The sequence below is a fragment of the Heloderma suspectum genome, chromosome 4, assembly GCF_057233095.1.
Source record: "Heloderma suspectum isolate Gila_16-S chromosome 4, 16-S_ref, whole genome shotgun sequence".
NCBI classification, from domain to species: Eukaryota; Metazoa; Chordata; class Lepidosauria; order Squamata; family Helodermatidae; genus Heloderma; species Heloderma suspectum.
The window spans coordinates 136,213,233-136,227,180 of NC_139461.1; the positions used below are offsets into that span (position 1 = coordinate 136,213,233).

At 43.5% G+C, this 13,948-nt stretch overlaps 1 protein-coding gene across 2 annotated transcripts in view; it reads right to left on the minus strand.

Moving 5' to 3' along the window:
* Nucleotides 1-1,637: 1,637 nt before the first annotated feature.
* ANKS6 (ankyrin repeat and sterile alpha motif domain containing 6) overlaps nucleotides 1,638-13,948 on the minus strand; it is a 49,566-nt gene continuing 37,255 nt past the window's right edge. Inside the window, exons 14-16 of one of the 2 annotated variants that reach the window (XM_084850622.1) lie at nucleotides 12,221-12,337; nucleotides 10,588-10,681; nucleotides 1,638-4,319 (exon numbers count right to left, since the gene is read on the minus strand). In XM_084850622.1, coding sequence (XP_084706748.1) covers nucleotides 4,270-4,319; nucleotides 10,588-10,681; nucleotides 12,221-12,337 — 261 coding nt within the window. In that variant the 3' untranslated portion in view covers nucleotides 1,638-4,269. The remainder of the gene's footprint in view (nucleotides 4,320-10,587; nucleotides 10,682-12,220; nucleotides 12,338-13,948) is intronic. The other variant, XM_084850621.1, reaches the window with a different exon arrangement.

The following is a 13,948-nucleotide window of genomic DNA, read 5'->3' on the forward strand; positions in this document are numbered from 1 at the left end:
AGACTAGTAGCCCTTGGTTGCAGCTGGAGTTTAAGGCAAAGCTGGCAAAATATCCTGTGAGCTATAAAGTCCACTTAAACATCCTTCAATTGAACTAGTTCGAACAGCACATCCAAACTCAGAACCTGATCTTTTGCATGGAGTGCAATCCCATTCAGGGCCAGATCTAATTTTTTTGGTCAATGATGACTCCAGTATAATGTACTTTGGTCTTATCTGGACAGAGCTTCACTTTATTAGTCCTTCTCTAGCACATTATTGTCTCAAGATACCTGTTCAGGATAGCCACCCTGAAAAAGATGGAGAGACAGAGCTTTGTGTCATCAGAATATTAATGATTTTTTTACTCCAGATCTCCAGACCATCTCTCCCATGGTATTCATGTAGACATCAAAACAGCATGGAAGACAAGATAAAAAGTTGTAGAATCCCAGAGCACAAATGCCATGGAGCAGAGCAGCAATGTTCCAGAAACACCTTCTGAAGCTGATCAATCAGATAGAAATGGAACCACTGAAGTATAGTGCCCCCCGCCTATTCCTGTATCAGTTAAACAGTCCGAAAGGATACTATGGATGCTGATGGTGTGAAAATCAGTGGTGCCATCAGAGGAGGCTTTGAGGCAGAGCCTAGGGCCCCACTCAGCAGAATGAGCAGAAGGGCCCCCAAATGCAGTAAGACTGGCTTACCGCATTTTGAAGTAAGTGAAGTAATACAGATTACCCTTACTGTCTAAAGCGGGTGTCCGGGTTCACACCATCGGGGAAGAAAAATAAACCACCGTGGCTTATTTTTCCACTCCTCATGTGCCGGCCCTGCACCATCTAATTACCATAAATACCCTCACCGGGCACAGCTTGTCATGTCATCTGAACAGGGCAAGGGTGGGTGGTGGGGGCAGATTACAAATCACCCTGGAACCCATAGCTTGCTCTAGGGTTGTGTGGTGGTTTGTGACAAGCTGTGCCCAATGAGAGTAATTATGGTAATTAGGCGACACACAACTGGCACCTGTGGGGCAGGAAAATAAGCTGTGGTGGCTTATTTTTCCTCCCTGATCATGTGACCCCACCCAGTGTGTGTGTAGCCCATGAAGCCCAGAGTCTAAAATGATCTAACTACACCACAGATTGAATGCTAGAGAGGCCCAGGAAAACCAAAAAAGATGTATTTCCCTGTCACTCTACAAGATCACTCTCTTGGTCAGGGACACCAAGACCATTCCCATCCCATTCCTAGGTCGAAAACCAAGTTGAAATGGGTTCATATAGTCAGACTTATCTAGGAACCAGGACACACACACACACACACACATCTTTTTCAAGGCAGAAAAAGGGATCACCTCCCTCTCTCAAGGAGGCATGAACAGTCTCCTAGGTCCAGTCTGTTCCTCTTTCCCAGCATAGCATAATTAACCAGGATGGGCAAGAATCAAGCAGACAAGTACTTTGGGCGCCATTGCTTAGGGAGTAAAACCTGTAGCACTGGGTCAGGATCTCTTTCATAGCAGTGCTACAGTTGTGGAACACTTTCCTTATAAAAGCCTGCCAGGCTCCCTTTTTACACATTTTTATGTGGCAGGTAAATGCATTTCTAATTCCATAAGAAATGTAATGAATTCCTATTGGTCTTAATATAGTTTGGGCTTTTCTTACTGAAGCTTTATTATATTCTTTATTTTTCCATTAGTTTTGTAATTGTTGTCTACTGTTTATTTTTATATTATGGCATATAGTCTATATATTGCATTTGAGAAAACACTATAAATAAATAAGAAAATAAATGCATTAATAATCTGTACATTTTAAAGAGTAAATATAAACAAGTAAATCTGTACATTTTAAAGAGTAAATATAAACAAAACTTCCTGACTGTTACAGCAATACAATAATGGCACCAATTAGGGAGGTGGTGGCACTGGAGGCATCCAAGACGAGGCTGGACAGCCATCTGTCAGGGATCCTCTGACCTGGATTCCTGCATTGAGCAGGGGGTTGGACTCGATGGCCTTGTAGACCCCTTCCAACCCTACTATTCTATGATTCTAAGTAAAGAGATATTGTTGTGGAATATTAATTTCAGCAATGAAACAAGTTCATCAAACAGTACCATCCTATACATGTCTACTCATGAATTCAATGGGGCTTACTCTCAGGTAACAGGAGTACTCCTTAGGAAGCGTGCTTAAGTTTGCAGCTTTAGTGACTTACTTTAGCTAGATTGTTGTCAGGCTATTTAAAACTACCTTCTTATTTCATAGGGCTGGACCAGCCATGTGAGGAAACATATTTTTGCGGCTAGTGTCCCTCAAAACTGCTTATTAACACATCTCCCCCACCCCTTTATTACATTCCTGCCCCTTCCATATACTGGTGGTTGCAACAGCACAGCACAAACATACACTCTAAAAACTATCTACCTTTCCTCTTTAGTTAGAAAAGCAAGGAGAAACACTGCAAAACCCATTCTTAGTCCTGCTCTTCTTATGGAAAGCCTTTTCTGTGGCAGTAGCTCCACAAAGTGGCCATAATGTGCAAGAACTGCTCACCATGCATGGAGGGACAATCTAGGTGGTTAGCAGCTCTTGTATTTTATAGCAGCCACCAGGGAGAAACATTTCCAGTGGCAGCTATCATATTAGAATTGACCTGTGGGAATAGTTACATGAGAATTGTCACTTGTAGTGGATGGAATGTAGAAAAGAATATAAAAGAATATAAAAATAAAACACTTTAAGGAATAGTTGAGCAAAATAAATTTTCCATTAGCATATCATGTATTTTTATATAGTTCTGCCACTATCAGCCATTTAAAGATTGGGCTTATAAATATGATATTTGTTTTGGGAGCAGGGTGAAAAATAGGTTTCCACACAACTTATTTCAAACATGGAAAGCAAATAATGGCTGCCATCCACTATGCTGAATGTGCTCTTAAAACATAAAGTAGCATTAGCAATCATGGGATATCCTTAAATCAAGATTCATTTGTTCCTCCTACCACTGCAGTCACCCTGCCCAACCCCTTTAGCTTCCCAAACCATTTGCAACTGACTCATCCACCCATGTCACTGCTTTAACCGGTATTTGGCTATGATTTTTTTGTGTTAAAAATTATATTCTGTTACACTGAGCTCCCATCCAAGGAACTGGTTAAATTCACACCTGTTAGGTTCAGCAGTGCTGCAGCCTTAAATGCTCCCAGTCCATTCACTGGGCCCCAGTCTTTTTTACATGGACCTAACTCTGACTCAAGGAGATTGGGATGTTACTATCCTGTTATTCACTGAAATCACAAAGTCTACACTGCAGTCCTTCCTAGGTATACTAGCTCTACAAACTAATTGACTAGTGCCAGAACTATTTTTTTAAATGTGGCTTTTAACTCTTTTGGCATTTCAACGGAACTTTTGTTGGCAGGGCATATTCTGGTAGCCAGAGCTATATTACAGGCCTTTATATTATAGGTATATATTACATTATTGTAATTATCTTGCCCTCCCTCCAAGGAGCTTAGAGCAGCATTTTAGCCTCAAGTTGCATTGGTCCCTGTACTTTGCTTCCAATACTTGTGTTATGAATAATGTATATCAAGATCTGTACCCTCAGACATTAAGCTCTAGGCATGCACACAAGAGACTGGTTAGAAATTACAAGTTTTCTTCACTTAGAAAAAAACGTATTTAAATGTTCATCAATACAAATTATACTTGCTACTTAATGAACAACATGCCTTAGGCACAATCCAGTAGCATGACAACATGCCTCAGTGCACTTGATTTCTTCTCTCAGAACCGCTGCAGTTTCTTTTAAATTTAGATTCTTCCATTTGTTCCATTATCATATTATGCATAATCAATTCACAGACTCCAATAAGTTGTAGACACTTCAGTGACTCATTCCTCAGTGCTCTTTTTCTTGGCTGTGCCCACACAGGTTCCTAAGATTTTCATTCCTGCACTTCTATAAAATGATCCATACGTCTTCTTGTATTATTTTTCATTCTTGACAGCCTTCGACAGTCTTCGACAGCTTTCAAACCATCAAACTACTTAAATGTGTAATTAATTTCAGCTCTGTGAACAGGTTAATTAAAGCCAAGCCTATTTTGCAGAACGAAGGCTATAACAGTAATATCACAGAATCTTCCCAGCACATTCTGTAATTAGATGTTGTTGTAAAGGTCTGCTTGATACTTTTTCTTCAGGACACCTGGATTCAATCATCTGTGCTCCAAATTTCATAATAGTAGGGCATCTTGGTACAAAGACTACCTCTTAGTAGGAGAAGGTTCCTGTGGCCTTACCCAGGATCCAGGTGCTACAAACAGAAGGGCATTTGTTATTATTTATTTATTTATTGACAATATTTATATACCACTCCACATCAAAGATGTCTGAGTGGTGAACAGCAACAACAATTTATGTTAAGCTACATATGAAGTGCTAGAGCAAATTTAAGCTAATCTTTACTTTGCTTATGAATGAGCCCAATAAGAAACCAGTCTAATCATACAAATTAATAAAAAGGGACAAAGAGAATCAAGATTTGCTACCCTTTGCATAAACGGATGCCAAAGATTCCCTTCATGCCTTTACTTTTGTTGTTGAATCAGAAGACACAGCAGCCATGGCTTCTCCTGGCAATCCCCCTCCCCTCAGTCCTTTAGTTTCCCCCCACTCCCACTGTCCCCTACCTGGTGTATGGAACAGTTGGAGATCTACTCACTACAGCAGGCTGAGAGGAAAAACAAAATGACACAGGAAGGAATAGCTGTGAGAAGCCATGACTTTTTAATTTCCCCATTCAATGGTAAATGTGAAGGTAGAGAGAAAGTGTTTGGTTGTGACCTGGTGTGGAAATAGGGATCTCTGCAGCTTTTGTTCCATGTCCATTCTCTACTTGGGGTGAGGGTTGAGTAAGTATGTTTTCTAGTGGCTACCACACGGTTCATGGTAATATTTTTTCTCTTTTTCTCTGAGTCTCACAGGGTTGCCATGACAATAAATAAGATAAAATGTGTAAAATGCTTTATATGAGGAAACGTGCTATAGACATGATTAGTAATAATGACTGTCCAAAGTGAGGCCTTTGGTTTTAATATTGGCCCACTCAGCAGTCCATTTGCAAGTGTGTTTGCAATGCGACAACTTTGTTGAATATTGAGATATTGGGCAGTATCCTGTACAGTAGTAGCGCTAACATAAATTACGTTGCACTAATGTAAGCTACTTCGAGCACAAAACCTATAGCATTTTGTTTGCATGATGGCTTTTCCAGGGGAAATCTGTCATGCTAGCAAACACTATTAGGGTTGCACTAGAGGTAGCTTAAACTAGTGCAATGTAATTTATGTTAGTGCTAGTACAGAATAGGATACTGCCCATTGGAATAAAATTTGGTACAGACGTTCAGGCTACAAATCTCCCCTTCAGTTCAGAATACCAGCTTGATCTCCACACTGATCTTCCACAGTGACAGGAAAGATATAAACCTTAATGCAGTGCAGTATCTCCTTTGAAGATTGAGATACTGGAATGAGAGTTGGTCTGCACATCTCCAGCAAAGGAGATCGTTACCTTGTCGTGGTGCTGGAGCTTGAGCACCTCAATGACGTCATGAGCTAAACCGTGAAGGGACACCCAAGACGGGAAGGTCATGGCAGAGAGGTCAGACTAAATACGATCCCTGGGGAAGGAAACGGCAACCCACCCCAGTATTCTTGCCATGAAAACGAAATGGATCAGTACAACCAGAGATATGTCGGTATACCATCGTAAGATGGGACTCCCAGGTCGGAAGATGGTCAAAATGCTACTGGGGAGGAACAGAGGATAAGTTCAACTAGCCCAGATGTGCTGACGCAGCTAGCTCAAAGCCGAAAGGACGGCTAGCAGCCGATGGTGCTGGTGGTGAACGACGAATCCGATGTTCTAAAGATCAACACACCATAGGAACCTGGAATGTAAGATCTATGAGCCAGGGCAAATTGGATGTGGTTACAGGGGAGATGTCAAGATTAAATATAGACATTTTGGGTGTCAGTGAACTGATATGGACTGGAATGGGTCACTTCACATCAAATGACCACCAGATTGTCAAGGGCTCCTTGGAGGGCTCTCTCAGTCTAATCCAGTAGCCAAGTCCAGACACAGACAAAGGGATTCTTTTCAAAGCTTTATTCTTCTTTTACAACTTAACAACTCTACAGGTAGCAACTAGATCTGAGCAGCAGCATCCCTATGCCCTAAGTTGGAACAGTTGGTCCCTGTTTGAAAGGCAATTACTGGCAGACCCCTGAATATAAGGACTAGGGAGAATCCCTCCCCTTTTCCCTTAGATCCTCTGGGCGCAACCGTTCTTTGAGCGCCAACTGGGCGCTACGCCTCCTTTCCTCGCCCTCCATTTGGCGCCGCTCTCTGCATCTGCGCCGCGCATCCACCCAGTCTGCTATCTGTGCTGGGTCACTCCCTGGACTGCTTTCTAATCTAGGAATGTTGGTGGGAGGAATCTCTGTCAGCTGCGGGCCCTGGGAAAAAGGGGCGCGCTCCTCTCCCAGGAGCGACTGCTCTTCCTCCGAATCAGAACTACTCTGGGATTCTATGGGCTCAGTGTCCACCCTGACACAGATCTACTACTGTGGACAAGAGGACCACAGAAGAAATGGAGTAACCTTCGTAATTAATAATAAAGTGGCTAAAGCAGTGCTTGGATACAATCCAAAAAATGACAGAATGATCTCAATTAGAATTCAGGGTAAGCCATTTAACATCACAGTGATCCAAATATATGCCCCAACCACAGATGCTGAAGAAGCAGAAGTAGATCAGTTCTATGAGGATCTGCAGCACCTACTGGATAGCACACCAAAAAGAGATGTTATTTTCATTACAGGAGACTGGAATGCTAAGGTGGGTAGTCAAACGACACCTGGAATTACAGGCAAGCATGGACTGGGAGAACAAAATGAAGCAGGACATAGGCTGATAGAATTTTGCCAAGACAACTCACTGTGCATAACAAACACTCTCTTCCAACAACCTAAGAGACGACTTTACACATGGATTTCACCAGACAGTTGACACTGAAATCAGATTGACTACATCTTTTGTAGCCAGAGGTGGTGGACATCTATGCAGTTGGTAAAAACAAGACCTGGAGCTGATTGTAGTTCAGATCATGAACTTCTTATTGCACAATTTAGAATCAGACTAAAGAGAACAGGGAAGACCCACAGATCAGTTAGATATGAGCTCACTAATATTCCTACTGAATATGCAGTGGAGGTGAAGAATAGATTTAAGGGACTAGATTTAGTAGACAGGGCCCCGGAAGAACTATGGCCAGAAGTTCACAACATTGTTCAGGAGGCGGCAACAAAAAACGTCCCAAAGAAAAAGAAACCCAAGAAGGCAAGATGGCTGTCTGCTGAGACACTGGAAGCAGCCCAAGAAAGAAGGAAAGCAAAAGGCAACAGTGATAGGGGGAGATATGCCCAATTAAATGCAAAATTCCAGAGGTTAGCCAGAAGAGATAACGAATTATTTTTAAACAAGCAATGCACGGAAGCGGAAGAAGATAATAGAATAGGGAGGACAAGAGACCTCTTCCAGAAAATTAGAAACATCGGAGGTAAATTCCAGGCAAAAATGGGTATGATCAAAAACAAAGATGGCAAGGACCTAACAGAAGCAGAAGAGATCAAGAAAAGGTGGCAAGAATATACGGAAGATCTGTATAGGAAGGATAATAATACTGGGGATAGATTTGACAGTGTGGTCAGTGAACTAGAGCGAAGAAGAAGAAGAAGAGTGAGGTTGAATGGACCTTAAGAAGCATTGCTAATAACAAGGCAGCAGGAGATGACGGTATCCCAGCTGAACTGTTTAAAATCTTGCAAGATGATGCTGTCAAGGTGATGCATGCCATATGCCAACAAATATGGAAAACACAAGAATGGCCAACAGATTGGAAAAAATCAACTTATATCCCCATACCAAAAAAGGGAAGCACTAAAGAATGTTCAGCCTATCGAACAGTGACACTTATTTCACATGCCAGTAAGGTAATGCTCAAGATCTTTCAGGGTAGACTCCAGCAATTCATGGAACGAGAATTGCCAGATGTACAAGCTGGGTTTCGAAGAGGCAGAGGAACTAGAGACCAAATTGCCAATATCCGCTGGATAATGGAGAAAGCCAGGGAGTTTCAGAAAAGCATCTATTTCTGTTTTATTGACTATTCTAAAGCCTTTGACTGTGTGGATCACAACAAATTGTGGCAAGTTCTTGGTGGTATGGGGATACCAAGTCATCTTGTCTACCTCCTGAGGAATCTGTATAACGACCAAGTAGCAATAGTAAGAACAGACCACGGAACAACGGACTGGTTTAAGACTGGGAAAGGAGTACGGCAGGGCTGTATACTCTCACCCTACCTATTCAACCTGTATGCAGAAAACATCATGCGATGTGCTGGGCTTGATGAAGCCAAGGCTGGAGTTAAAATCGCTGGAAGAAACATTAACCATCTCAGATATGCAGACAATACCACTTTGATGGCTGAAAGTGAGGAGGAGCTGAGGAACCTCATGACGAAGGTGAAAGAAGAAACTGCAAACGCTGGGTTGCAGTTAAACCTCAAAAAACCCAAGATTATGGCAACTAGCTGGATTGATAACTGGCAAATAGAGGGAGAAAACATGGAGGCAGTGACAGACTTTGTCTTTCTAGGCGCAAAGATTACTGCAGATGCTGACTGCAGCCAGGAAATCAGAAGGTGTTTACTTCTTGGGAGGACAGCAATGACAAATCTTGATAAAATAGTGAAGAGCAGAGACATCACACTGACAACAAAGGTCCGCATAGTTCAAGCAATGGTATTCTCCATTGTAACCTATGGCTGCAAGGACTGGACCATAAGGAAGGCTGAGCGAAAGAAGATAGATGCTTTTGAACTGTGGTGCTGGCAGAAAATTCTGAGAGTGCCTTGGACTGCAAGAAGATCAAACCAGTCCATACTTCAGGAAAGAAAGCCAGACTGCTCACTTGAGGGAATTATATTAAAGGCAAAACTGAAGTACTTTGGCCACATAATGAGAAGACAGGATACCCTGGAGAAGCTGATGCTAGGGAAAGTGGAGGCCAAAAGGAAGAGGGGCTGACCAAGGGCAAGAGGGATGGATGATCTTCTGGAGGTGTTGGACTCGACCTTGGGGGAGCTGGGGGTGGTGACGGCCGACAGGAAGCTCTGGCGTGGGCTGGTCCATGAAGTCACAAAGAGTCGGAAGTGACTGAGCGAATAAACAACAACACAGTGGTGGACACTTCCAGGTAACCTGTGAGAGGGGATGCCATTCCTGCAGCCCTCACCATCCCGAGTAGTGACTACAGATGCTTCAGTCTCGGGATGGGCAGCTCACTGCTTGGGTCCTATGGTCCATAGACAGTGATCAGCCACGGAAGAGAAGCACCACATCAATCTGCTAGAGCTCAGAGCGGTACGGAAAGCCCTTCAGGCATTCAAGCTGGATCTAGTGAGCAGACTAGTCCAGGTCGCATCAGACAACACAACTGTCGTGTACCTAAACAAGGAAGAGGGAACAAGATCAGGCCTGCTCCTAGCTCTGATGGAGATTTTCCATCGGTGCCTACTTCACTGGATTGGACTAGTGGCGATGCACGTAGCAGGCGTGGACAAGCGGACCAACTCAGTCAGACTGCATCAACCTCCCACAAGTGGGAGTTAGACAGGTTGGGTCTGAGAACACTGTTTCACCATCGGGGCAAACTGCAAGTCGACCTGTTTGCCACCCTGAACAATACAGTCTGCAGCAAGTTTTGCAGCAGAGCAAGTCAGGGTTGAGACTCACTGGGGGATGCCTTTTTCCTCGACTGGACAGAAATGTTATTCTACATGTTTCTGCCTTTCCCCCTTATCACCAGGATCCTGGCAAAGATTGGAAGGGAGGGCACCAAATGCATCTTAATAACACCCTAGTGGCCTTGTCAGCTGTGATTTGCTCCACTACTGTGGATGACGCACTGCTAGTAACATCGCTTTCCATCTCACCCATCCCTTTTCACCAGGGAGAAGGGCCGGATCCGTCACCCAGATTTGACAGCCCTCCAACTGACAGCATGGAGGACTGGGTGACAGGAGTCAAAGTTGTCCCAACATTGGTACAGAGAATCCTCAATACTGCTCATAAGCCATCAACACAGCACTTGTACGTAAGGAAGTGAACAGCTTTCGCTACATTTCGGAAGCGACTGACCGAATAAAACAACAACAACAAAAAACTGCACATTCAGTGCAACTTTCTGCTTTTCAAGGACAAATACCAGCTTGATTAATACCCACGCCTATTTTCAAGGGGACTAGCAAACATGTAAAACACAACACAATGCAGTATCTCCTTTGAAGACTGAGAAATCAGAATGAAAGATGGTCTGCATATTCTGGACACAAATATATATTTCAAGTTGAAACCCAGCTCCAGCTCTGGACCCAGTTTCAAGAAAGCCAGAAACGAGTGAGATCTCTCAAACACTTCTGTTTTAGTAATAAATAAACATCCTGTACTTACACTGAGGTTTTCCAGGGCCTGTGTTGCTAACACTGCTTTCAAAGGAAGAGTGAAAATTATGTATGGTCTCCTGTAAAATTTTTCTCTCTCGTCCCTGTTGAAAATCATGGTTAAAACAAGAGGTAAATGCATAATCAATATGGATGGCCTTCTCTCTGTCCCATCAGCCAGGACAGCTAGATTGGTGGGGACGAGGGAAAGGGCCTTTTCTGTGGTGGCCCCGACTCTGTGGAACTCCCTCCCTAAGGAACTCCGTCATGCCCCCTCTTTAATGGGCTTCCGCCGTGCATTAAAAACGTGGCTGTTCAGGCAGGCATTTGGGGTGGGTTAGGGTATTTTAGAAAATGTTTTTATTGTAGAATTTTATTGTTTTAAACTGTTTTATTATATGTTGTACATTGCCCAGAGTGGCTGGGTGACCAGCCAGATGGGCGATTAATAAATTTAATAAATAAATAAATAAAATTTAAACATATTACTTCAACCATAAGTCAGAAACACACTGTAGTTTGGATCTTTTGAAAGGTACCCTGGTGCCCCATGATGCCAAGGAAGGAAGATCACTGTGGCGGATAGTGATATCAATGGAGTCAGCCTGTTTACTCCAGTCTGTTTTTGGCACATTACACCCTGAATCTTGGCTGCTCAACTTTGCGACCCACCAAACTATACACAGCCCATTGGCAATGTATTGTGGCCTGCCAGGGGCTTAACAAACCCCCTGTTTTGCAGTCCCCAGAAACAACAGGGTTAGTATGGCAGCATAACAGGTTTTTGAGCTGAAGAGAACTACGCTTGCTGTACAGTTGTTGCCCTGCTGGAACTGAGAGTGATGATGACTGGGTGGCAAAGACCTGCGCAGTCGGCCCTACCCACATAGGGATGAACCTGGAAACATTACAACAGCTCCTTGGGGCGGACCCATGGAAAATGGGCTTTGATGCTGCAACTGTAACTAAAGGCACCAAAAGCTCCAAATCTAGGTTTCTGATAGGCCACACAACCCACTGCAACCTGCAAATATCTGACAAGTGTAGGCTTCATCCCTGGGGACAGGATAATGTAAAGTCCCTGACCCAATCCAAAAGGGCAAAGTTTCTCAGTATCAGAACAAGAGAGCTGTGTAATCCCTAAGCCATCATGATATTACCAGAGCGTGTGCATGATCTCTCTGACTTTGCACAATCGCAGGGGTAAAAGAAGCAGTCATGGTTTCTCCCCGCTCTCCTGCGCCAATTGTTTACACAATTATCTGCACTGCAGTGCTGGTTGGCATGCCTTCCAAACCTGGTGCGCGGGGTGTGTGTGTGTGTGACTTCGTACCCACCCTACAACCCCTACTGCACGTCATGGGTTGTAGGGTGGGTATGAAGCCACCTCCGCCACACCGGGTTCAGACGATATGCCAACCTTGCCACAGCATGGGTAATTGTGTAAACAACTGGGGTGTGTGCGGCACATACAGGGGTAGGGGGAGAAGCCACGATGGCTTCTTTTCCCCCTGCGATTGTGTGAACGCTGTCTGTCTGTCTGTCTGTCTCTCACACACACACAAACTGAAAAAAGAAAATGCTCTTTTTATCATTTTTAAGTAGGAGTACTTGCTGTTTAAGTATAAGATATTCTGAAATACCTTTCCTGCATTCAGCTCAGAAATAGCTGCCAGAATTTGTTGTCTAGAACCATCAGTTTTAATTCCCAGTTCCTTCAAATCACCATCCGTAAGGGTGAGAAAAGCTTCCATATCCACCTGTGAAATAGCAATCCACAAATATATTGTTTCTCTTCTAGTTTTAGAATAAGAGAATGGAAACATTTACACTTTCCCACCTTCCCTGCCCGTCCCACCCCTTCTTTGGCTCAAACAAGCCTGAAGCCCCCATAAAGTTGTATTTTTCATTCCCTTTCAGAGTCTGAGGATCTGTTAATGCTACTAATTTCTTAACTGTCTGAAGTGCTACAGTCCTAGTATAGCAACTAAGGATGTCCCTCTTTCTAAACTTTATCTGCTGTGAATTCAGTTGGTGGTCTCATGCAAGTAGCTTCACTTCCCCCCTGAAATATGGAGATAATAACTCTATTCTACCATACAGGGTTATTGTAAGGATCACTGAGTTTACATGAAGTACTCTGTACACTCTAAAGTGCTGTATCAATGGCACATATTATTATCTATGCTTCAACCTGAACAAGTCCTAAACTTGTTAAACCATATGCAGGTCAATACATTTCAACCTTTTCCTTTTAGTAACCAGATGCTGAAAAATTAGGAAAACATATTAAAAACTTACATTAAATGAATGTTTAAATATCATTGCACATTTGTTGCTCTTAGCGACAGTTTCTATTTTGTAATATTTTGCAAATTTGCATTAAAAGAGACCATTTACTGTAGCACATTTAGGGTGCAATCCTAACTAGATAGGCGGCTGCCTCCAAACTCGGAGGCGACCGCCTATCCAAAGCAAGGCAGGAGAGGCACGGGGGGATCATTCCCTCCGCACTTCTCCTGCCTTGCTCTTTTTCGCTAGACAGCTATTTTCAGCTGTCTAGCAGCGGGGGGGCCGACCGGGAGAGGAACTTGCCATACAGCACATTGGATGTGTCGTATGTGCAGCTCCGCTCTCCCTGCCCCAGAACACCCTCCAGCCCCGCCCCTTTTAAGTCGCTCCGCGCTCCTCTTACTAGCGTGGAGGACGGGGCTTCTCCGCGCTGCCTCAGAGGCAGCGTGGATGAGGGGGGCAGGCACTTTTCCGGGAACTGACCTCACAGCGCGGGCTCCAAGGTCAGTTCCCAGAAATGAGCATATCCTGTGGCCCTGTAGACAGTGTCTAGTGGCCGTAGGATTGCTCCATTAGTGAACAAAATAACAAAGCACATCAATTTTTCTAAGGGATTGTAAAAGGTTTATGTTACAGCACATTTAAAAAGTTTGTTACAGTTCACTGAACACCACATTGTTATTCTATCTGAGCTGAAAGGCACAAAGCAATATATGCCCAAAAGCATTTGTACTTATATTCTGGGGGTACTGACCTGGAAAAAAACTGTACATATTCCTCTCTTATCTCCTGAAATATTGCTTACATTCAATTGAACTAACTGAAGCACATGAGTGTAATTCTCTCTCTTGGTTTTGAAAAGACACTGGTCTTTGAAAAGCCAGCACTGAGAATGAGGGAGATCACCAAATGTGAGGAGGAGCCCCAGTGACAAAGCATCAAGATAAAAAAAAGTTAAGCACACATGCAAGTTAGGTACCTGTTCAAGTTTAGCAACAGGGTGAGGTGGGCAGGGCAGTCACCTTCCCCACCTCTGATAGTAAGTAACTTAGTTTTTTGGGTAAACAACCCAAATAATC